The 25435-nt window shown below is 43.2% G+C and overlaps 1 protein-coding gene across 1 annotated transcript in view; it reads right to left on the bottom strand.

The window, feature by feature from the left end:
- The window catches only part of LOC110530265 (receptor-type tyrosine-protein phosphatase N2), a 148120-nt gene extending 133129 nt beyond the window's left edge, over positions 1 to 14991 (bottom strand). Inside the window, exon 1 of the mRNA XM_021613182.2 lies at positions 14821 to 14991. Coding sequence (XP_021468857.2) covers positions 14821 to 14905 — 85 coding nt within the window. The 5' untranslated portion in view covers positions 14906 to 14991. The remainder of the gene's footprint in view (positions 1 to 14820) is intronic.
- Positions 14992 to 25435: the final 10444 nt, after the last annotated feature.

Genomic DNA, 25435 nt, shown 5'->3' with positions numbered 1-25435 from the left:
CGTCGGGAGCCATGAAGTGATTTGAAAGACTGGTCATGGCTCACATCAACACCATCATGAAGGCCCAAGACCCACTCCAATTTGCATACCGCCCCAACAGATCCACAGATGACGCAATCTCAATCGCACTCCACACTGCCCTTTCCCACCTGGACAAAAAGAACACCTACGTGAGAATGCTAACAATGACTACAGCTCAGCATTCAACACCACAGTACCCACAAAGTACATCACTAAGCTAAGGACCCTGGGACTAAACTGCTATCGCACGGCAAGCGGTACTGGAGCGCCAAGTCTGGGACCAAAAGACTCTTTAACAGCTTCTACCCCCAAGCCATAAGACTGCTGAACGGCCACCAGGACTATTTACATTGATCCCCCCTTTGTTTTTACACTGCTGCTACTTGCTGTCTATTATCTATGCATAGTCACTTTACATATGACCTGGACCAACCTGTACCCCCACACATTGACTCGATACAGGTACCCCTGTCCTTAGCCTCGTTATTGTTATGTCATTTTCTTGTGTTTCTTTTTTTATTTAAAAAAAAAAATCTTTAGTTTATTTAGTAAATATTTTCTTCACTCTATTTCTTGAACTGCATTGTTGGTTAAAGGCTTGTAAGTAAGCATTTCACGGTAAGGTCTACCTACACCTGTTGTATTCAGGATTTCACGGTAAGGTCTACCTACACCTGTTGTATTCACCATTTCACGGTAAGGTCTACCTACACCTGTTGTATTCGGCATTTCACGGTAAGGTCTACCTACACCTGTTGTATTCAGCATTTCACGGTAAGGTCTACCTACACCTGTTGTATTCAGCGCACGTGACAAATACGATTTGATTTCATTCCATAATCAGGTAAAAGGTACCATCATATATCTTCATAATGTCAGGATATTGTAAGACCCATCAACAGTTGCCTACATATTGTACTGTATATCTCAGCTTTCTATAGATAGCTAAGTCTAGAAAAAGAGCTGAGAGGTACAATACAATATCCCAGTGGTGAGTCACCTTCCTGCATGGGTGGACGACTGGGTGTCATGGATTACAGCGTCATGCAGTTTCACAGCTACAGAAGATAAACAGCACAGCCATGGGGCCATTATCCTAAATTAACATTTAGGCCAGTCGGAAAACACAAATGGCCTAAATGGCACCCTATTCCCTACATAGTGCACAAGTGATACACTAAATAGAGAATTGGGTGCCATTTTGGACACACAGTGTCCTAGGGTGATCCATCAACACAGAGGAGCAGGCTGCTGGGGGCTGCTGTTTCTGTATTTACATTTAAGTCATTTAGCAGAAGCTCTTATCCAGATACCTTTTGAGGAGGTAGGGTTTCTGACTATTTCGGGAAGATGGGCAAGGAATCTGCTGTCCTAGCTTTAGGGGGATGCTGGTTCCAATGTTGGGGTGTCACGACTTCCGCCGAAGTTGTTCCCCCTCCGTGTTCGGTGTTCGAAGTCACTGACCTTCCAGCCATCGCTGATCCACTTTTCATTTTCTGGTGATTACCGGGTTTTGTTTGACCCATTTTATGTATTGTTCTGTTGACGGTGGTTTATGTGTCATTAAACGACACCGTTGTAAATCAGTTTTTACTCTCCTGCGCCTGACTACTCTGTCGCCAGTACGCACCTCACTAGGTGGGGTACCATGCACTGCTTAATTTAAACTGGATCCTGCCGGAATAGAATCCGGTACCTCTCAGATTTTACTTTCTTTGTTTCGGCACCTATTTGCATACATCCGGTACCTCTCGGGGCATGATTTATTAATTGTTTCACAGTTCACACTGTAGGCATTTAAATGAAAGCAATCATCATTAAATCAAGTTGCCTCCTCGTTTCTCCCGCCCACTAGAAAGACCATCATGTAAAAGCGCGGTGATCCTTCTGTGTAATCATCCTATCCTGCCACACGGTTTCCAGACCTGCTCTCTTATTTGTACATGGAGGTTATGGGCAGGGCCGATGGGGTAAGTAACTAATCTTGACACAGGTCTTGGTAGTGGTGGTCAGCTAGTGAAGAGGTCCCTACGTAATCACATTACATAGCCTAGTCTAGTCATCTCCCTACTGAATTTGAACCGTGGGAAAGCCAAATAAAAATGGATAAGAAAAGACATTAGAGTTTGGTAATATTTCTCAAGTCCAAAAGTCCAGCGAAAGATGGTGGATCGAACCCAGAACAAGCCAGAGAACTGTCTGTGCCGGAGGGGAGAATTGTAGGGGCAAACTGGTCCTAATGGCGATGTTTTAGCTAGCAGCGCTACTAATCCAGCCAGTTCAGCATCACCACCGGCTCGGAGCAGGAGCAATTTGCAGTTCAAGAACAAGCAAACATATAACCCCTGGTTTGTCATGCAGAATTCTAAAATGAGCTGTAGAACATGCAAAAAAAGGTATGGGGCTTGGGCCTAGAAATGACTGGAGGGATTATACTAGCAAAAGAGTGGGTGGAATGTACAGTAAGTTATCATTCTATGCATCAGACGTAAAAAAGAAATAAAAAAGAACGTTTTTTGAACATACCCGAAACAAGGCGCATTTGGTGGCAGCAAGCCTTGTAGACAAGGCTAATGAAGACACCCAGGTTATAGTTAACACTCAAAATGAAAAAAAATAGACACTACAGCCAGAGTCTTCAGAACAGCTTTAGAAGGAGGCTAAACGTCACAGCCACAGGCCCGCTCATGGCCTTGAGCAAGAAATTGACTATCAGAGTTAAATGGATTTGACATGAGGAGAGTCATTGTGGGATGTTTTGAAAACTAAGGTAGGACATTTTCTTTTCTTTACAAATGTCTTCTGTACTGTGAAGGTATTCTGAATATGTGCTTCATATTATCACAAAGGCAGGAGGCCTACATATTCTCATATGTGTGTTCTGCTCTAGTCTACATTGATTTATTTTATTTGAAGTTATATTCCGATATTGTGATATTTGTTCTACTGCTACATTGATGTCTTGAAAATGATGTGAAATTGGGGTGTTGTAAGCCCCACAGCGGAGTATGTGTGCATATGCATATGGATGGTGTTCTGCAGTGTTGTCTAAAAATGTTGCTGTACATTGATGTCTAGAAAATGAGGCTATAAGAAATTCAGACTTGTGTTAGCCCCGCAGCTATACTCAAGTGTGTGGGCCTACTGCAGTGACGTCTAAAATGCTTTGAATTAATCAGCACCTTGGAGAGTGCTGTCCGTTTCACCACCATAGACAGTAGGCTACTTGGCTGTTCACTGGTGTCATGTCAGAGAAGAGCTTGGACTGGGCTGAGTGGGTGGGTGATACCCTCCCATAAGGGTGGGAGGGCCGAGAGACCAGAGGTGGCAAAATGGAGTGCTCGGGTAGGGGTGTAGGGTTTGAGCATAGCCTGAAGGTAGGGAGGGGCAGTTCTTCTTGCTTCTCCGTAGGAAAGTACCATGGTCTTGTAGTGAAAGCGAGCTTCGACTGGAAGTCAGTGGAGTGTGTGGAGTAGCAGGGTGACATGAGAGAACTTGGGAAGGTTGAACACCAGGCGGACTGCAGTGTTCTGGATAAGTTGCAGGGGTTTGATGACACAAGCGGGGAGCCCAGCCAACAGCAAGTTGCGAATGGTCCAGATGGGAGATGACAAGTGCCTGGATTAGGACCTGCGCCGCTTCCTGTATGAAGTAGGGTCGTCAACCTGGAGGAGCGAGTCACTACTTTGATGTTTGCAGAGAACGACAGGGTCACACCAAGGTTATTTGCACTCTGGGAGGGGGACCGTGAGGTTGTCAAAAATTATCTTGGAGCGGGCAGGCCTTTCCTGGACAAGCTCTGTCTTGTCGAGGTTGAGTTTGATGTGGTGGGCCGGTAGTGAGAGTACGTGGTGCAGACACAGATACTCTCCATGTCACCTGGAAGGAACGGCCTGCCAGGTAGGATGTAATCCAAGAGTGCAGAACCTGAGACGCCCTGAGAGAGTGGAGAGGAGGATCTGATGGTTCACGGTGTTGAAGGGAGTGGATAGATCTAGGAGGATGAGAACAGAGGAGAAGGTCAGCTTTGGCAGTGCAGAGAGCTTCCCTGACACAGAGGAGAGCAGTCTTGAAGCCTGACTGGTTAGGGTCAAGATGATTGTTCTTAGAGAGATGGCGAGAGAGTTGGTCAGAGACAGCACACTCAAGTGTTTTAGAAAGAATAGAAAGAAGAGATACCGGTCTGTAGTTTTTGACATCAGAGGAGTCAAGTGTTACTTTCTTAAGGAGGGGAGCGACTCCAGCCTTTTTGAAGTCAGAGGGTCGCAGCAAGTGGTTAAGTGAGAAATGGGAGAAGATCTCCAGAAGGGAGGAGAGGATGGCGTAGAGCGGGCAGGTTGTCGGGTGGCTGGACCTCACTAGTCATAGAATTTAATCTGGAGAGAGAGGGGAGAAGGAGAGAGGAGGGGAGAGGATGGGAATGGAGAGGGAGAGGAGGGGAGAGGGGGAAAGGAGAGGAGGGGAGAGGGGGAAAGGAGAAAGGAGGGGAGAAGGAGGTCAAGGCGTAGGATAGTTTAGTACAGCACTCCAGTGGAGGAGTATTTTAAACGTCTGCTTAGCAGAAATCTGGCAATACACATTGACTTCAGGCTGTTTCAGACAAATCTTTACACCTGTCATAGATCTAAAGGAGGGGTGGAGTGAAGGAGGAGGGGGAGAGGGAAAGGAGAGGAGAGAAGAGGAGAGGGAAAGGAGAGGAGGGGAGAGGATGGGAATGGAGAGGGAGAGGAGGGGAGAGGATGGGAATGGAGAGGTAGAGGAGGGGGAAAGGAGAGGAGGGGAGAGGGGGAAAGGAGAGGAGGAAAGAGGAGAGGGAAAGGAGAGGAGGGGAGAGGATGGGAATGGAGAGGGAAAGGAGGGGAATGGAGAGGGAGAGGAGGGGGAAAGGAGAGGAGGGGAGAGGAGAGGGGGAAAGAAGAGGAGGGAAGAGGGGGAAAGGGGAAAGGAGGGGAGAAGGTGATAGGAGAAAGCAGGTGACAGCGCTGCAGCCAGGAGAGGGGTAGGCGTAACAGGCACAATTGTTCTCTCTCCAAGAACCAACTTGACACCCCACTTACCTTCCCGAGGATACCATGTATAACCCTATTCATAAATCCAATTTGAACTACAGTATTACATCGCTCTCAGGCTGGGCCCAGTAACTGAATGACATGGGAATGGGATGTGGGCGGCTGCATGGGTCCACTTTCCTCAATGTTGCAATTTCTTGAGTTGATATAAATAGTTTGTTTGTTATTTCTAGGTTTTTATGACTGCTTTTCTCCCAAGTGCTTCCTGAACACATATGTTTGTTTGTTTAGTGTGGTGTCCCAAATAGCACCCTATTCCCTATGTAGTGCACTACTCTTGACCTGAGCCCTGTGGGATTAGGGTGCCATTTGGGATGCAGAGAATGTGTCTCATTGCTGTCATACTGCAGCAGCACCCCACCACCACTGGTAGCACACTCCACAGTGCACATAAGACACCCCAGGCAGGGAGGTATGGCTCTCTGACATTATGGAGAGTGAAGACACGACGTGTGATGTGCATCATACATGCAGTAAGTACTACCTTCTATAGTTGGTGTTTCTACAGCCTTTGTGCTGCTGTGAATCCATTACACACATGCCAGCAACACTCTCTAAAATAAGAGTGTGTGTTTGAATTTTTTATTTTTTTTGTACGGAAATGTTTTTAAGTATTGAATAATAGTGCTCTTTTGAAGTGGCGTGTGAATGGAGATTTCGGGTGTACTTGTATGACTAAGAAGAGCTACACATACTGTACTCTCTTAGTCAGTATGGCTACATGCACACAAGACAGAGACTCACACTCCTTTTTATTTTGGGCCTGCTACTGACGAAGGAGTCAGCTCTACTCTGCTCCTTCCTGTGTCTGTGAGTGGGCTGCTGAAGAAGAAGACAGCACCTAAACTAACACGAGGAGGAGAGCTGGCATACCGATCAACCTGATGAGCACAGAAACAACCTTTGGGGAAACTAAGGGAGACCTGGAGTTGAATGTGAGGCTAAGTTATAACCTGAACACTTTAGTGCTGATATGTAGAGCGTTGTGCATATAAAGTATTTCTGAAGGTTTTTTAATGCTATATCACCACTAAGTAAAGTGTAACCAATATGTGTTTTATACAGCCACACCACATTGAAGGATGTAACTACTAAAACCACGGTAATATAAAAAATAAGTCATTCTGACAAATGAATCAATAACAACACTGTGGGTGTTTTTCCACACGAGCTGTCTGTGATTTGGTCTTTACTGGCAAATTAATCAAGTTTGACCATCTGGAAAATGAGATCTCTGTGTATTAGACAGTTAAACATCTCTTGTTTTTTGGTATCATCAAGGAGCACTGAAGAGCTCATCCCAGCTAACTGACCGCTATTGATCAAAGTACTGCCTCCTGAAATTCATCCTTTTATTCCCATTAACTTTGAGGAAAAGTGTCAAAGAGCAACTAACTCTGGGTAGCACTAGTCAGGCAAACTAGACATGTTCAGACAAACTTCAGCTCAAACCCCCATCTCTACTGTGTCCATTGTCTATAAAGTCTGTGTCCCGTGACTGACATAACATTTGTTTAAATAATCGTTGAAGACTGAGAGAGCCTGGCCACACCTACGGAATATACAAAGACTGATCAAGAGATCAAAGATGATGTTGATTATCCAACCAACACAGATAGCTTTTTAAAATGTTGCCTATGTCATATTATGCACATTACAGTCATGCGGTAACTGATAAAAACTTACCTCGGTTACAATATGTAAGCTACACTCACTGACTATCAACCGTCATAAGACGAGAGAGAGAGAGAGAGAGAGAGAGAGAGAGAGAGAGAGCGAGAGAGAGAGAGTCAGGGGGTAAAAGCTGGGGAACTGTGGGAAGCCTTAACCATGGTGATAACTTGGGTGATTGAATGCAGGTCAAACGATGACGCCAGCAACCATAACAATGCTTAATTAAACCACATCAGGAGACCACTTTTGAGGTCTGGGAAAAGAAATGTGCCTTTTTGAGTGTAGTTACCCTTTAATTCCAGTGCACAGGCACCTTTTACTGTTGTTTGGTTAGCAGTGTTCCTGTAGCCAGTGGATTGATGAAAAGAATCATCATATCGTTCTGCTAGGTAGACATAAGCTACTTTGTAGTGGCACGTGTGCTCCATCTCCGGCCTCTAGGTCACCAGGCTGCTCGATATGGCGCACGCCTGTCACCAGCGTTATGCACATCTGCGCATAATGACACTCACCTAGACTCCATCACCTCCTTGATTACCTGCCCTTTATATGTCACTCCCTTTGGTTTCTTCCCCAGTCGTCATTGTTCCTGTTTCTGTGTCATGTTGGTGCGTTGTTCGTGTTTCTTGTTGTGTGCATTTATTTATTAAACGTATTCACTCCCTGAACTTGCTTCCTGACTCTCAGAGTACATCGTTATAGAATGACGACTCAACAAAGGGAAGCATCAGGGAGTGTTTTTTTGTTTGTTTTTGTGTTGGAGGTGATGTCGGGCCCGGGTGTTGGAGTCGGAGCTACCTGGGAGGCCTCAGCGAATTTGTAGACTCCCATGCCTCAGTGGGTTTGATAGGCTCCCATGCCTCAGCGGGTTTGATAGGCTCCCATGCCTCAGCGGGTTTGATAGGCTCCCATGCCTCAGCGGGTTTGATAGGCTCCCATGCCTCAGCGGGTTTGATAGGCTCCCATGCCTCAGCGGGTTTGATAGGCTCCCATGCCTCAGCGGGTTTGATAGGCTCCCATGCCTCAGCGGATTTGATAGGCTCCCATGCCTCAACCGAGGCAACCAGGGAGGTCTCAGCCAGCTCATCGGACTCTCACTGCTCAGCCGGTTGTCAGGTTTCTGCGCCTCAGCGGAGGCGACCGGTCCGCTCCGGATCCCTGGGATCGTTCCTGTGGTTGGAGCCGACCGCGCCGGGGAGGGGGTACTGTCACGTATGCTCTCCCTCCAGCGCTCTAGGTCGTCATGCTCCAGCGCCTCAGCCGGATCAACAGGTTCCCTCACCTTAGCAGAGGTGACCAGTCCGCTCCTGATCCCTGGGATCATCATCTTGGTCGGCGTCCTGCGGCTAGAGCCGCGCTTCGGGGAGGGGATACTGTCACGTGTGCTCCCTCTCCGGCCTCTAGGTCACCAGGCTGCTCGTTATGGCGCACGCCTGTCACCAGCATTACGCGCATCTGCGCATAATGACACTCACCTGAACTCCATCACCTCCTTGATTATCTGCCCTTTATATGTCACTCCCTTTGGTTTCTCCCCCAGTCGTTTCTGTGTCATGTTGGTGAGCAGTTCGCGTTTCTTGTTGTGTTCGTTTATTTATTAAAAGGTATTCACTCCCTGAACTGGCTTCTCGACTCTCACCATACACCATTATATGTAGCTAGTTAACATTTAATAGAGAATTTTTGAGAGCCTTTCCATCTACCAGAAGACGACAGTTAGACCTTTCATTAGCATCGCTATATTTTTCCTGTTCCTTAATTGTTTGAAACCTGGACATTTTCATTCTTATTATGAGGCATGTCTTACCTTGCTTCAAAGTTGCTTATAGCCAAAATCTCACTTGAAGCAATTATTTTCTAAAGACTTCCAAATATTGCCGTAGGCCTACCTACGCCTAAATTGGGAAGATCTGTTCCATCAGCCTTATTAATTGATACAGTGTATATCTCCACTACACTACTTTGACACTCATCGTGGGGATTAAGAAGTGAGAATAGGCAATGCCCTCTGAAAACTAAGTGGGTATCTGACATATACCTGAGTATTCCATCCACTACACTAACTCAATGGATATTCATCAAATGCATCAGAATCTCTCATGGCTTCACGTTAAAAACAAATTACTATCCAGTCTTCTGGTTCTCTTTAGGAATGTTATACTTAAAAAAAAAAAAAACTGTATTTTTCAGTCCAACTAGTACATACTTTGCAACATGCATAACCACCAAACCAGACAGGCAAATTCAGGGCAGCTAAAACAACTCAATCGAAGGACAAATCGACTTAAATCTACAGTTTTATATAGAGCTATAGCTGAATGGAACTTTTTACCAATACGTATTTTTCAGGCATAAAGTAAATCCACCTTCAAGAAAAAAATGTAAGAACATCTAATGTGATAGACCATATGACTGGACAGGAAATAGAAAGAACATCTAATGTGATAGACCATATGGCTGGACAACAAATAGAAAGAACATCTAATGTGATAGACCATATGACTGGACAGGAAATAGAAAGAACATCTAATGTGATAGACCATATGACTGGACAGGAAATAGAAAGAACATCTAATGTGATAGACCATATGGCTGGACAACAAATAGAAAGAACATCTAATGTGATAGACCATATGACTGGACAGGAAATAGAAAGAACATCTAATGTGATAGACCATATGACTGGACAACAAATAGAAAGCATCAACTGAATGTTAAATGTGTTTCCTGTCAGGTATTTTAATTACTTGTATTGTCTACATGTTGAATGTTTGAAGTCTTGATTGTGGTTGTTTGTAATGTCTTGTTAATTGGTGTTGGACCCCAGGAAGATTGGCTAGCGTTACGGCGTTAGCTAATGGGGATCCATTAATTGCAAAATTACACCACTGAACAACACCCTACCCTTCGCCATATTTGTCACTAGACATTTAGTTTGAGTCATTCTTGTCCACCCCTTATTGTAAAGTGAATGAATAATAGTGGCCATCCTTTTCCCTGAGGTGTGCCCTTGTTTACAAACCATGTTCCTCTAACATTTTCTCTTGTATTCAACATGGCCCTATTTTGGCTCCGAAGACATACAGTAAGATGTTACTGTACAATATTTCAGAGACAGTCATGTTTCATCCTATTTTTGAGTAATTTTGAAATCAACAGCTGAATGGGTTTTAATCTGCTGAATGGTATTTTGAACCTGATCTGTCATTTGTGTCCCTCTGAGCCTTACTCTGTGGGTTTCATGGCCATTATGAATGCAGTCTTAAATAGGTGGTGGGTGGCACACGAGACAAATAAGAACTGGACATGGGAATGGATTTTTCAATCAACTCCACCCTGTGTGCAAAGAGCACTGTCGTTACCCTGGATTTAGTGCTGCCAAGCAGCATAACAATTTTAATCTGTTATCTCTCTAACAAACAAGAGTCCAAGTCCACTTCCCAAATGGCACCCTACTCCCTTTAAAGTGCACTACTTTGGTCAAAAGTAGTGCACTATATCATAGGGAATAGGGTGCCATTTGGGATACAGCCCGTTTTCCACGCTACAATCTGCATGTTCCGACCAGATAGCTGTTACTGAAGGACAGAGCTCAGGGATGTATTCATTACGGCACCAGTACACCGTAGCAAAACGTTTTGCAACGGAAAACTAAAAACGAGACATGTTCAGAGGTTACTTTATGAAAAGTCATACCTTAGTGTCATGCCTGTTGGAAACATTCCAATGATGGCTGCAGCCATGCTTTTTGAATGACAGTATGCTTGGTCACACAACACATTCCTCTCAGCAACTGTTAGTTAGACATTCTTTAGTTCTTAACTTTATGGAAATTGAGTCAGTCACCCCAAATAACTTTTAGACTTCAACAAGCCACAAAAAGCCAGCAGTTAGTCATCTCCCAGTAGGTTTATAGTTTGGTTGAGGGTCAGTATCTCTCTGCTCTGTAAGCCAGCGGCCTGACTAGAAACACTTACTAAACAGGAAAACGAAATCAAATATTGCAATCACTAGCCCGCCTGGTAGTCGGAAAAGGTCATCTCACACATGCCTGTGCGCCGGTTTCCATAGCAACAGGTATTAACATCTTTAATTCATGCTGATTGTTCAGTTGCATTGGGGCATGACTGATGACTATCGAGGCTGACATCACCTGGCTGCAGTGTATACAGGGAAACTACATGGACAGGAGGACATGACCCCGTCACAACATGTCAACAGCCTCTCCTCAATACCGAAGCTGCAGAACAATCTGAGCAATATGAAAATGTCCTTACCTATTGCAATAGACCTGCTAGAGTAGTGGTGTATAGCAAGAGCAGTGAACATTGAATACAGGCTTTGGCTGAGACTTCAGAGGATTGAGTGAAGCGTTGCGTGTCGTGTCCATGCTTCAGTCTCGTGAATCAATGCTGGAGCTTTGAGTCAGGCAGTCAGTCTCAGGAAGTGAGAGGAGGGGATGAGAGTAACAGGGGGCAGTTAGTCAGGCAGCACAAACACAGAGAGATTACCATCAATTTAAGGAGCTGTGTGTGAGCACACCTGATTGAAACTGTTTCCAGGGTAGTTCTGGCAAGGTCCACAAACAATGAAGCAAATATTGGGACTGCAATTCCAAACCACTATCTGTGCCCTCCTCTAAATTGACACTTTGAAAGTTACACACTGTCAACTTGATTGTTTTTCACCTCACAGTTTAATCCTGTAAATTATCAGACAAGTTCAATCTCTCTCTATAGGCTGTTTGTTCCCAGTCACTATGGACACAGTGGGGATGATAACGCTGCCTCTTCTTTCTCCCTGCTGTCGTTGGGGAATGGATCCAAGTATGCTTTCAACTTGAGCAACCAACCCAGGAAGAAACAAATTACTTAAAAAAGCAACACGACAACTTAAGTGCAATTTGGCTCTTTAGTTCGCCACTAGGCCTCTTCATCTGATTGTAAATCAGCAGCCGCACATAAGTGACACTACAGCCAATGTAGAAATGCTTTTGATCAACTGACACACGAAGTAAAAGTGACTCAGACAGTCGAGGCCAGGCATCCAAAAATAAACCCACGAGCTTGTAAATAACTCGTTGTTCTTTCCTCTCTGAGCCCATAGCTAGCTGCCTTCAAATTGAGTCGTCTGTCTGGCTTCAGAGGAAGTGAACACAACACAGTGAGATAACATTGTGTGTAGCAGCACAACAAGAACAAGGTGACTGTGTTCTTACAGCAAGGTCGTGTTCACTTGGCATGAAACTGAAGAAAACAGGGCGGAAACAGAGGGATACTATCTGAAGCCTACACTGAAGTTCATGTGAACTTAAAGATGGCACACAGGTGACAGGGGTTGCAGTCAGTGAATGAAGCTTCACCAGCTGTTAGTGACAGCAGTCACTCAACCACATGATACAAAATCTGACACAGGCAACGTGGGCTCCAGTATATAGTCATAGTAGGGCTCAGTTGCAGCAAAAACAAGAGCGTAACAGATTTTACTGTTGTCAAATGATACTAGCTAGTAGCTACAGGGGAATCAAAGCTAATGCCCTATCCACATCCTCATATGGGTCAGGAAAGATCTAGACATCTTAGTCGCCTCATTAGAAAGGGTAATATTGTCCCTCACCTTACCAATAATCTACAATTTACACAAGCCTGTACGCTGTGCCAAGACACAACAGAGGAAAATGAAACGTTAAACCTTGACAGCATCACTTCTGAATGTGGTGGTAGACCATCAAAACACTCCACTAACTGCAACCAAGAATAACATTCTGCTTGTCCTGAACATTACAGGAGGGTTTCCCAGACACAGATTAAGCCTAGTCCCAGACTAAAAGGCACACTTCAATAGAGATTGTCCATTGAAAGGGATTTTTAGTCCAGGACTAGACCTAATCTGTGTCTGGGATACCGGCCCTACAGTACATCCAATATCAATATAAGGTCAAAGCTGAGTGAGACAGGCAAGGCAGCGTATTGTACAATATAGTTCATAATATAGAGAAAATGCTATTGAGGAGGTAGAACAGTCAGAGTGAGCTGGTGACACTTTATGTAACTTGCTCTTATCCCTGTGTAGTAATACAGTAATTACTATGCTCCATGGCGACAACATGTTTATACAACATTACTAGAGTAATAATAGAGGTACTGCACAGGTGTAAAAGCAGGGTCATGGTACGTGTTACACATTAGTCCATGGCATTGTGTACATGTCTTGACACCTGTTCGGACACTGTACACCTTATGCTATTGCTGTGCTTTTAGCATGCAGAACAATTCCCTCAATTCTGGTGTGCGTCAAACAAGGGTAAGTCAGTGAAGTCGATGGGAAAACACACACGGCATTAATGGCAGCTAAATTGACCTTCTCCGCCTGAATGATGGAGTTATCGCAAATGCAATTAGAAAACGTTATGAGGCTACAACATCACATTGAACAGCAAACGACTGAAAACTGAAGTAAATGGAACTCATCACCACACAGAGGCCTTAGATGAACTTTTCCACATCGCTATCAAATATGCCAACGGAATAATCATTAGATACTGTTTGATATGAAAAACATGGTTTCCATGGGATGAGTATTGTATTACATAGCCTTTAATATAGATAAAGCATTTAATATAGATAACAATTAGTCTATACCCATATATAATACTAAAAGGAGGAAGTGTTCTACAATGTGATTCATTTTCATCTCTCTTCTTAAAATGCGTATCTTTATAATAATAGATATGGCTACAAACAAATAGGTTTTGGAAAGTTTAGAAAGTAATAATGTTTTGGTTTTCCTCCCAATGAGCAGCATAGCTACCATTTTTCTGGCCACCATAGCAGCGCTGCCGCCACTTATCAAGGTTACATAATAAAGTGGCCCGCTCTTATAGAGGTATAATTTGTTTCGTACTGGAAATACGGTTCTCTCTTGTCAATAGCTATTGAACCAAGCATGCATGAACATGAAGATGGTATATTCTAAATCATGGGTGGATGGAGAACAATCCACACCTAATAAAATATTTAAATCTTCAATAACTCTTACACAAAGCGTGACATGACATTGAAAATGATATATTCTGAGTCGGGGGAGGATGGAGAAAAACACATGGCTTTTAAATTGTATTTTTTTACTTCAACAAAAACGTGTATTTTTCTCCGTCCTCCCCTGATTCAGAATATAGCATTTTCAGTCACAGCACACTTCGTGTAAGAGCTATTGAAGTTTGAAAGCCGGAAGAAAAAAAATATTGACATTTCAATGAACAAAAAACCTATGATTATTCTCCATTCTCCCTTGATTCAGATTATATCATTTTCAAAGTCATGCGCACTTTGTGTAAAAGCTGTTGACGATTGTAATCCAAAATCTTTTACAAATAAATAATAAAGTGTGGATCGCTCTCCATCCACCCCTGATTCAGAATATAGCATCTTCAAAGTGATGGAATGCTTGGTTCAATAGCTATTGACAAGAGAAAACCGAATATCCACCTTAAATAAAATATAAAGCGAATTTTACCTCGGTCCCGCACCCAACATTGAAAAAGACTTTTCCCTGACCCTCACCATTTTAGTGAGAGAAAGACATCAAACATCCTGGCCTACAGTGATTCTCTGCGATTTCTCCCTGCAAAAAAAAGTTATACTGTATCCTAAATAATGGCATTTATTCCAATAAGAAAACTGTTAGGCTACCCAGTGGCTATTAAAATAGTAATAATTTAAGAGTAGTAAACACTTTAGGTGTGCTGGCCTGCACATGTTAAAAACGTATATGCAAACAACAGGTGTAAACAATAATACAGGCCTACATTATAGCCTATATTTCTTGCACATTTTTCTTGTCATTAGGCTTTATTACACCGAATTGCCCCCATTATAGATATAGCCGTTATATATTCCAACAAACAAGAGCTGCAGTCGTAGGCTATTCAGTGCCTTTCCAGACTGCCTAATAAAATATTGACAGAGACCCAAAATAACCATATGTGCGTCTCCTCGCAGCTGTGGGAACATTATGATCCTTCATAATCACAGTTAAATAGATGTAGGCTACTCACCGAATTTCCTGTCTGCAGAGGCTAGAAAATAGGTTTGGGAAACAAGTAGGACGAGAAAAATGTAAATCGAATCCATGCTTCGCATGCAGGATAGAGAGAGAGATGGAGATGGAAGGTAGGGGAGGATGCAGGGCGTTTCAGGCAGTAGCTCCTTGGGTCTCAGCTCCTGCAGTCAGCCTCACTACGATGATCAGCACTAAGAACACAACAGAAACCGCTTTGGCCCCTCCTAGCTGACGTCAAGGAGAAGCGCACGTGCAGAGAGCGCAGCCAGCACATCATTGAGCGCACACAACAATACCCACTGAGTATACAAACATTAAGAACACCTGCTCTTTCCATGACACACAGTGCATTCGCAAAGTATTCAGACCTCTTGACTTTTCCTACATTTTGTTACGTTACAGCCTTATTCTAAAATGTATTAAATTAATTTGTTTCCACATCAATCTACACACAATACCCCATAATGAAGAAGCAAAAACAGGTTTTTAGATGTTTTGCAAATTTATTAAAATAAATATACATCTCATTTATTTAAGTATTCAGACCCTTTGCTATGAGACTCAACATTGAGCTCAGGTGCATCCTGTTTCCATTGATCATCCTTCAGACATTTCTTCAACTTGATTGGGGTCCACCTGTGGAAGAAGTTTGGAACCACAAAGACGCTTCCTAGAGCTGGCCACCCGGGAAACTGAGCAATTGGGAGAAGGGTCTTGGTCAGAGAGATGACCAAGGACCCGATGGTCACTCTGGCAGAGCTCCAGAGTTCCTCTGTGGAGATGGGAGAACCTTCCAGAAGGACAACCATCTCCGCAGCACTCCACAAATCAGGCCTTTATGGTAGAGTGGCCAGACAGAAACCCCTCCTCAGTAAAAGGCACATGACAGTCTGATCGGAGTTTGCTTAAAGGCACCTAAAGGACTCTCAGACCATGGGAAACAAGATTCTTGCATCTGATGAAACCACGATTGAACTTCGGCCTGAATGCCTGGAGGAAACCTGGTACGGTGGTGGCAGCCTCATGCTGTTGGGATGTGTAATGTCATACCCAAGAAGACTCAAGGCTGGATTCGCTGCCAAAGGTGTTTCAACAAAGTACTGATAAAGGATTTGAATACTTATGTAAATGTGATAGTTTTTTATTTTTAATACATTTGCTAAAACTTCTAAATCCAGTTTTTGCTTTGTCATTATGGGATTTGTGTATAGATTGATGAGGGCGGAAAATTATTTAATACATTTTAGAATAAGGCTGTAACAAAATGTGGAAAAAGTCAAGGGGTCTGAATACTTTCCGAATGCACTGACTTGGTAAATCCAGGTGAAAGCTATGATCCCTTATTGATGTCACTTCCACTTCAATCAGTGTAAATGAAGGGGAGGAGACAGGTTAAAGGAGGATTTTTAAGCCTTGAAAAGCAATGAACAGCAGAATGAATGTGCCAAACGAAATGCCAATATATGCCTTCTGTTATAATTTAGGAAGTAATAACAGTAGGCCTACTGCATGTATACTATGAGGACATTTACCGGAAATTCCAACTGACAGCATTTGTTCCAGGAAATTCCAAACATTAGACCTACCTTTCTAGCATGAATCACTCTCTCTCATTCCATCTCTCTCTCTCTCTCATTCCATCTCTCCCTCTCATTCCATATCTCTCTCTCTCTCATTCCATCTCTCACTCTCTCATTCAATCTCTCTCTCTCTCATTTCATCGCTCTCTCTCTCATTCCATCGCTCTCTCTCTCATTCCATCGCTCTCTCTCTCTCATTCCATCGCTCTCTCTCATTCCATCGCTCTCTCTCTCATTCCATCGCTCTCTCTCTCATTCCATCGCTCTCTCTCTCATTCCATCGCTCTCTCTCTCATTCCATCGCTCTCTCTCTCATTCCATCGCTCTCTCTCTCATTCCATTCCTCTCTCTCTCTCCGTCTCTCCGCATCATTCTGTGGCACAGGTTCTCTCTCTCATGCAATAATACATAATCACATCTGTTATTGCAGCATCCTGCTTTGGAGTGATCTTCAGATAGAGAACCTTTAATATGTAGAAGACCTAATGTACAGACTTTGAAGAAACAGCTGAGAAAGGTGGGAATTGAGAACGGTAAGGTGGTTTGAGTTGACTGACATCCCTCCCTCTCTCTGAAACTAATGACCAGATAAATAAAAGTCAACCAAGGTAATACAAATGGTAAAACAATCTCAGATCAGGTGAGTCAATCATGGTGATCACACTGACACATACACCATTTACAAAACCATCCCTCGAATGGCATCTTCCGTGACTCATTTGCAGTGATATAGCTCAAGTAAATGAAATCAGTACGACATTCAAATGAATGAAAACAATATGGACACACAAATTAAAAAATAAGCATTAGTTCAAATTCAGAGCAAGTTCTACCAATAAAAGTTTGATAACAGTGGGACATTTGAATAAAGTCCAAGGAGCCAAAGTAATTTACAGCTTGTTGCTGTGTAAACACTATTTATCATTTAAAAGACATAAGGCAAAAGACATAAGGAGACATTCTCAAACATGGTAATTGTAAAAAGATTGTACTTTTAAATATCTGAATATTTGTGGATTTAAGGCATAAGATAAACAAGTACATAGAGATGGCAAACCAATTCGGAACAAGAGGAGGATAGGAGCCTCACTCCAGAGACAGTTTTCATTTGATGTCTTACATACAACTGACAAAATCAAGGAACCACTTGAGGGGTACAAAGTATATTGAAAAGCAGGTGTTTCCACACGGGTGTGGTTCTTGAGTTAATTACACGATTAACATCCCATTATACTTAGGGTCACGTATAACAATACCAAGTTGCCCATTATTTTATCTCCCAAGAAGAAGAAGAAGAGACCTCAGTGACATTAAAAGAGGGGCCTCAAAGGAGTATAGGGGGTTTAAAGGGTATGTGAAGGGGCAGATTGGCCATCTGGCAAATGCCAGATGGGTTGAACCATCTTTTAGTTGGGTGGGCTGGTCGAAATTATAGAAACAGTTGAAGTCGAAAGTTTACATACACTTAGGTTGGAGTCAATTAAACTAGCTTTTTTTTTAGAGTTAATATTTTTGCTCTATATCGTATGAAATAGCGGGCTATTACCACTTAATCAGGGAAGGGGGGATTCGAGGAACACATGTGACAGGTACTAACTTGCCATAGCCTAAAAAGTGCTTAGCTATTGACTTATGTGTACTAAAAGCCAATCTATCTATACACGCACATGTGACAGGCACTCATTTGTAGTTAGGCTGTTTTAAGGTATTATAAGCCAATGCTAATATATAAAGGCATTTATTCAGTGATTTTCTTCTTTGTCTAATATGTGTTTATTCATTCACAACTAGGATGTTGCTGGGCTCAGCACATACAGTGTGGTCTCCTGGTCTCAGTGATGCTAGCCTTAGGTATTGACAAATCACATTTTATTTGTCACATGCACCAAATACAACAGGTGTAGTCTTTTAAAGAATTGGGGGCCTTCCTCTGACACCACCTAGTATATAGGTCTGTCACGCCTATATACTAGGGGTGTTTCTAGGTATTATATTTCTATGTTTTTGTGTGTGTGTGTGTATGGTTCCCAATTGGAGGCAGCTGATAATCGTTACCTCTAATTGGGGATCATACTTAGTGTGTCCTTTTTCCCACCTGCTATGTGGGATATTGTTTTGTATGAGTGCCTATGTGCGCTACGTATTTCACGATCATTATATATATATATCTTTGTTGTTTTGGAATGTCACTATCAATAAAATGTGGAACTCTACTCACGCTGCGCCTTGGTCCAATTATTCATATGACGGTCGTGACAGAATATCCCCCCTAGTCAGGACCAAGCAGCGTGCCCAGGAGGTGAAGGAGAGTTGGTCATGGGAAGAGATACTAGGTGGATGCGAGACCCTTCCTTGGCGGGACTCATCGAGGAGTAAAGGAGGACAGCGACAACGCCGGGGTCCGCTGCCACAAACAGACCAAGGGCAACCCCAAGTTTTTTTTTGGGGGGGGGGGGGGGGGGGGGCACAAGGGGCGGTCGGCCTAGCCGATGAGAGAGCCAGAGACCGTCTGGGAGTCGATGGAGCAGTTTGAGGAGGGATATTGGAGAGAGATGTTGGCTAAGAGTATGCTGCAGCGCAGGTGTTTTGAGGAGAGTGTCATCAGTCCGGTGCAACCTGTGCAAAATCTTTTCAGTCTCCTGAGGGGGGAAAATATGTTGTCGTGCCCTCTTCATGACTGTCTTTGTGTGTTTGGACCATGATAGTTTGTTGGTGATGTGGACACCAAGGAAATTGAAACTCTCGACCCACTCCACTTCAGCCCCGTCGATGTTAATGGGAGCCTGTTCGGCCCTCCTTTTCCAATAGTCCACGATCAGCTCCTTTGTCTTGCTCACAATGAGGGAGATGTTGTTGTCCTGTCACTCTGACCTCCTCCCTATAGGCTGTCTCATCGTTGTCGGTGATCAGGCCTACCACTGTTGTGTTGTCAGCAAACTTAATGATGGTGTTGGAGTCATGCTTGGCCATGCAGTCGTGGGTGAACAGGGAGTACAGGATAGGACTAAGCATGCACCCCTGAGGGGCCCCTGTGTTGAGGATCAGCGTGGCAGATGGGCTGTTGCCTACCCTTAGCACCTGGGGGCGGCCCGTCAGGAAGTCCAGGATCCAGTTGCAAACGGAAGTGTTAAGTCCCAGGGTTCTTAGCTTAGTGATGAGCTTTGTGGGTTCTGTGGTGTTGAACGCTGAGCTGTAGTCAATGAATAGCATTCTCACATTGGTGTTCCTTTTGTCCAGGTGGGAAAGGGCAGTGTGGAGCACGATTGAGATTGTGTCATCTGTGGATCTGTTGGGGCGGTATGCGAATTTAAATGAAATCAAACTCCGGGGGGAGGGAGAGTGGGGGGAGAGGCCCGAAACAGAACAATTTAGGTAAACTTTTCTAATGTCGACAAAACAAAATACGATAGACAAGGTGGGATCTTTTTGTGGTTGTAAAATTAATTATACCAGAAATGTCAGTGGAAATACTTTTATGAGCAAATATGGATATAATAACCATCATAGTTCCTAGGCCGTCATTGAAAATAAGAATTTGTTCTCAACTGACTTGCCTAGTAAAATAAAGGTAAAATAAAAAAAATAAAAAATATGGAAGTACACTTGGAGTTACGCGATGACATGTTGTGTGGTCCTCCCACTATGACTAGTTGGGAAAAGCATGCAGTTTATTAGGCTCCAGATTAAGTAAATTATGAACATCACAGGGTGGTGAAAGTGCAAGGTGATGAGTTTAAATTGAGATTTTTGTCATCACTGGCACACACAATACCCCATAACGTCAACGTGAATTTATGTTTAGTCATTTTTACTAATAAATTTAAAAAATGAAAGCTGTAATGTCTTTAGTCAATAAGTTTAAGCTTAAATAAGTTCGGGAGTAAAAAGTGATTATTAAATCACATAATAAGTTACATGGACTCTGTGTGCAATTACAGTGTTTAACATGATTTTTAATGACTACCTCATCTCTGTACCACACACATACAGTTTGTATGGTCTCTCAGTCGAGCAGCGAACTCTACACAGATTCAACCACAAAGACCAGGGAGGTTTTCCAATGCCTCATAAAGAAGGGCACTTATTGGTAGATGGGTAAAAAAAAAATCAGACAGTGATCATCCTTTTGAGCATGGTTAAGTTGTCAATTACGCTTTGGATGGTGTATAAATACACCCAGTCACTACAAAGATACAGGTGTCCTTCCTAACTTAGTGGCCGGAGAGGAAGGAAATCGCAAAGCGATTTCACCATGACGCCAATGGTGACTTTAAACAGTTACAGAGTTTAATGGTTGTGATAAGGAGAAAACTGAGGATGGATCACACAAGGCCAAATCTACATTGGAGTTGAGTGGTTGAGTTACAGTTTTGACAAATCTACTTAAAAAATCTATGGCTAGACCTGAAAATAGTTGTCTAGCAATGATCAACAACCAATTTGATAGCGCTTGAAGAATTTTGAAAAGATAAATGGGCAAATTTTGCAAAATCCAGGTGTGGAAAGCTCTTAGAGACTTACACAGAAATACTCACAGCTGTAATCATTGCCAAAGGTGCTAAGTACAGATTCAGGGGTGTGAATACTTATTCAAATGAGATATTTCTGCATTTCATTTTCAATACATTTGCACACAAACAAGTAAGCATGTTTTCACTGTCATTATAGGGTATTGTGTGTAGATGGGTGTGAACACAAGTGAATGTGTGGTCATCCTGTCTGGGTTGGCGCCCCCCCCCTTGGGTTGTGCCGTGGCGGAGGTCTTTGTGGGCTATACACAGCCTTGTCTCAGGATGGTAAGTTGGTGGTTGAAGATATACCTCTAGTGGTGTGGGGGCTGTGCTTTGGCAAAGTGGGTGGGGTTATATCCTTCCTGTTTGGCCCTGTCCGGGGGTGTCCTCGGATGGGCCACAGTGTCTCCTGACCCCTCCTGTCTCAGCCTCCAGTATTTATGCTGCAATAGTTTATGTGTCGGGGGGCTAGGGTCAGTTTGTTATATCTGGAGTACTTCTCCTGTCCTATTCGGTGTCCTGTGTGAATCTAAGTGTGCGTTCTCTAATTCTCCCCTTCTCTCTTTCTTTCTCTCTCTCTCGGAGGACCTGAGCCCTAGGACCATGCCCCAGGAATACCTGACATGATGACTCCTTGCATCCTCCTCCTCATTTATGAACATTTGAACATCTTGGCCATGTTCTGTTATAATCTCCACCCGGCACAGCCAGAAGAGGACTGGCCACCCCACATAGCCTGGTTCCTCTCTAGGTTTCTTCCTAGGTTTTGGCCTTTCTAGGGAGTTTTTCCTAGCCACCGTGCTTCTACACCTGCATTGCTTGCTGTTTGGGGTTTTAGGCTGGGTTTCTGTACAGCACTTTGTGACATCAGCTGATGTACGAAGGGCTATATACATAAATTTGATTTGATTGTGGTATTTTTGGATGACATTTTTATTATATGTGCAAACATTTTTTAAGCATGCTTTCACTTTGTCATTACAGGGTATTGTGTGTAGATGGATAGAAAATGAATAATAACACATTTTAAATTCAGGCTGTAACAACAAAACGTGGAATACTGTAAATCAAGGGGTATGAATACTTTGAAGGCACTGTAATGCAATTGTTTTTGTGAGAAAACCATCAGTAGAGTTGAAAATGCGATGGCAACCCATTTCACTTGTATTTTATATTTCGGTACATGGGAATTTAACAGCAAAAATGTATTTTGTAATTCAATTTGATGGAAACATCTCTGGTGGGAAAATGCTCATATTGTTTTTATGCAGATTTTTTTTTTTTTTTGCATGAAAATCCATCACCAATTGGGTGGAAACCTAGCTATATACAAACAGATGTACTGCCAGTTCCTTAATAGTTTGGCTCTATATTATGTATATACACTGAGTGTACAAAACATTATGAACTCTTTCCATGACAGACTGACCATGTGAATCCAAGTTGAAAGCTTTGATCCCCTATTGATGTCAGTTATTAAATCCACATCAATCAGTGGAGCTCAGTCACGTGTAGCCCAGTTGGTAGAGCATGGTGCTAGCAGTGCCAGGGTTGTGTTAGCAGTGCCAGTATTAAAATGTATGCACTCACTACTGTAAGTCGCTCAGGATAAGAGCATTTGCTACACGACACAAATTTAAATGTAGATGAAGGGGAGGAGACAGGTTAATGATTTTTAAGCCCTGAAAGAATTGGGACATGGATTGTGTGCCATTCAGAGGGTGATTGGGCAAGACAAACTATTTTCTGTTGAAGTCATTAAAACTTGTTTTTCAACCACTCCGCACATTTCTTGTTAACAAATTGTAGTTTTGGCAAGTCGGTTAGGACATCTACTTTGTGAATGACAAGTAATTTTCCAACAATTGTTTACAGATTATTTCATTTATAATTCACTGTATCACAATTCCAATGGGTCAGAAGTTTACATACACTAAGTTGACTGTGCCTTTAAACAGCTTGAACAATTCCAGAAAATTATGTCATGGCTTTAGAAGCTTCTGATAGGCTAATTGACATCATTTGAGTGAATTGGAGGTGTACCTGTGGATGTATTTCAAGGCTTACCTTCAAACTCAGTGCCTCTTTGCTTGACATCATGGGAAAATCAAAAGAAATCAGTCAAGACCTCAGAAAAAAATTTGTAGACCTCCACAAGTCTGGTTCATCCTTGGGAGCTATTTCCAAAACGTCTGAAGGTACCACGTTCATCTGTACAAACAATAGCGCGCAAGAATAAACACCATGGGACCACGCATCCATCATACCACTCAGGAAGGATACAGGTTCTGTCTACTAAAGATGAATGTACTTTGGTGAGAAAAGTGCAAATCAATCCCAGAACAGCAGCAAAGGACCTTGTGAAGATGCTGGAGGAAACAGGTACAAAAGTATCTATATCCCCAGTAAAAATGAGTCCTATATCGACATAACCTGAAAGGCCTCTCAGCAAATAAGAAGCCACTGCTCCAAAACCGCCATAAAAAAGCCAGACTACGGTTTGCAACTGCACATGGGGACAAAGATCGTACTTTTTGGAGAAATGTCCTCTGGTCTGATGAAACAAAAATAACTTTTTGGCAATAATGACCGTCGTTATGTTTTGAGGAAGAGGGGAAAGCTTGCAAGCCGAAGAACACCATCCCAACCGTGAAGCACGGGGGTGGCAGCATCATGTTATGGGGGGTGCTTTGCTGCAGGACGGACTGGTGCACTACACAAAATAGATGGCATCATGAGGGAGGAAAAGTATGTTGGTATATTGAAGCAACATCAGTCAGGAAGTTGAAGCTTGGTCGCAAATGGGTCTTCCAAATGGACAATGACCGAAGCATACTTCCAAAGTTGTGGCAAAATGGCTTAAGGACAACAAAGTCAAATTATTGGAGTGGCCATCACAAAGCCCTGACCTCTATCCTATAGAACATTTGTGGGCAGAACTGAAAAGGCGTGTGCGAGCAAGGAGGCCTACAAACCCGATTCAGTTACACCAGCTCTGTCAGCAAGAATGGGCCAAGATTCACCCAACTTATTGTGGGAAGCTTGTGGAAGGCACCCAAGTTAAACAATTTAAAAGCAATGCTACCAAATACTAATTGAGTGGATGTAAACTTCTAAACCACTGGGAATGTGATGAAAGAAATAAAAGCTGAAATAAATAATTCTCTCTACTATTATTCTGTCATTTCACATTCATAAAATAAAGTGGTTGCTAGCTGACCTAAGACTGGGATTTTCTACTAGGATTAAATGTCAGGAATTGTGAAATCTGAGTTTAAATGTATTTGGCTAAGGTGTATGTAAACTTCCGACTTCAACTGTAAGTGCCTTTGAGCAAGGTATGATAGCAGGTGCCTGGCGCACGGGTTTGTGTCAAGAAATGCAGCACTGCTGGGTTTTCAAGCACAACAGTTTCAATAATTATCCACCACCCAAAGGACATCAAGCCAACTTGACATGACTGTGGGAAGCATTGGAGTCAACATTGGCCAGAATCCCTACTGAACGCTTAACACCTTAACAGTCCATGCCCCAACGAATTGAGGCTGTTCTGAGGGCGAAAGGGGGGGAGTGCAACTCAATATTAGGAAGGTGCTCTTAATGTTAGATAAGGCCCTGTGTTTTGGTTCATCATGTCACATGACCTGGATTTTTAATTTCAACCCTTTTTCGTTGTATCCAATTGGTAGTTAGTCTTTTCCCATCGCTGCAACTCCCGTACGGACACTGCTTCTTGACACAATGCCCGCTTAACCTGAAAGCCAGCCGCACCAATGTGAGGGAGGAAACACCATATACCTGGCGACCGTGTCAGCGTGCTTTGCGCCCGGCCCGCCACAGGAGACACTAGTGCGCGATTGGACAAGGACATCCCTGCCGGCAAAACCCTCCCCTAACCCGGAAGACGCTGGGCCAATTGTGCACCGCCACATGGGTCTCCCGGTCGCGACTGGCTGTGACAGAGCCTGGACTCAAACCAGGATCTCTAGTGGCAGTTAGCACTGCAATGCAGTGCCTTAAGACCACTGCACCACTTGGGAGGCCATAACCTGGATTTTAACCTTTAATTAAAGCTTATTAATCAAACTTCCCCTGTGTATTATTATTTCAGATGGTCCAGCACCATCCTCAGACAATTGCTTTAATTTATGTTTTAATTCTCATTTCTGGGAAAGGCTTAAAATAAAGGTTCAAATCCAAGTAATGTTGCATGTTCTGCCAAAACAGAGGGCCCTAGGAATTGTGAGTCAATGGTCATCTATTAGACATTTATTCAGCGATTGTCTTCGCCTGACAAATGTGTTTTTATTATTCCACAACTAGGATGTTGCTGGGCTCAGCACAGGCAGTGTGGCCGCCTGGTCTTCTGGTCCCAGTGATGCTAGCCTTAGCAGCAGCTAAGTACAATAGAGCTAGGGGAAATAAAAACAGAGAGAGAGACACGCTGACACAGGGATGTAGGATAGTGTGGCTAAAATGCCATGGCTGAATTTACTTCCCAGTCCACCCGTGTGTGTAT

This window comes from Oncorhynchus mykiss, chromosome 8 (assembly GCF_013265735.2).
Source record: "Oncorhynchus mykiss isolate Arlee chromosome 8, USDA_OmykA_1.1, whole genome shotgun sequence".
In the NCBI taxonomy this organism is placed as follows: domain Eukaryota; kingdom Metazoa; phylum Chordata; class Actinopteri; order Salmoniformes; family Salmonidae; genus Oncorhynchus; species Oncorhynchus mykiss.
This window is presented reverse-complemented; position numbering and strand designations above follow the sequence as displayed.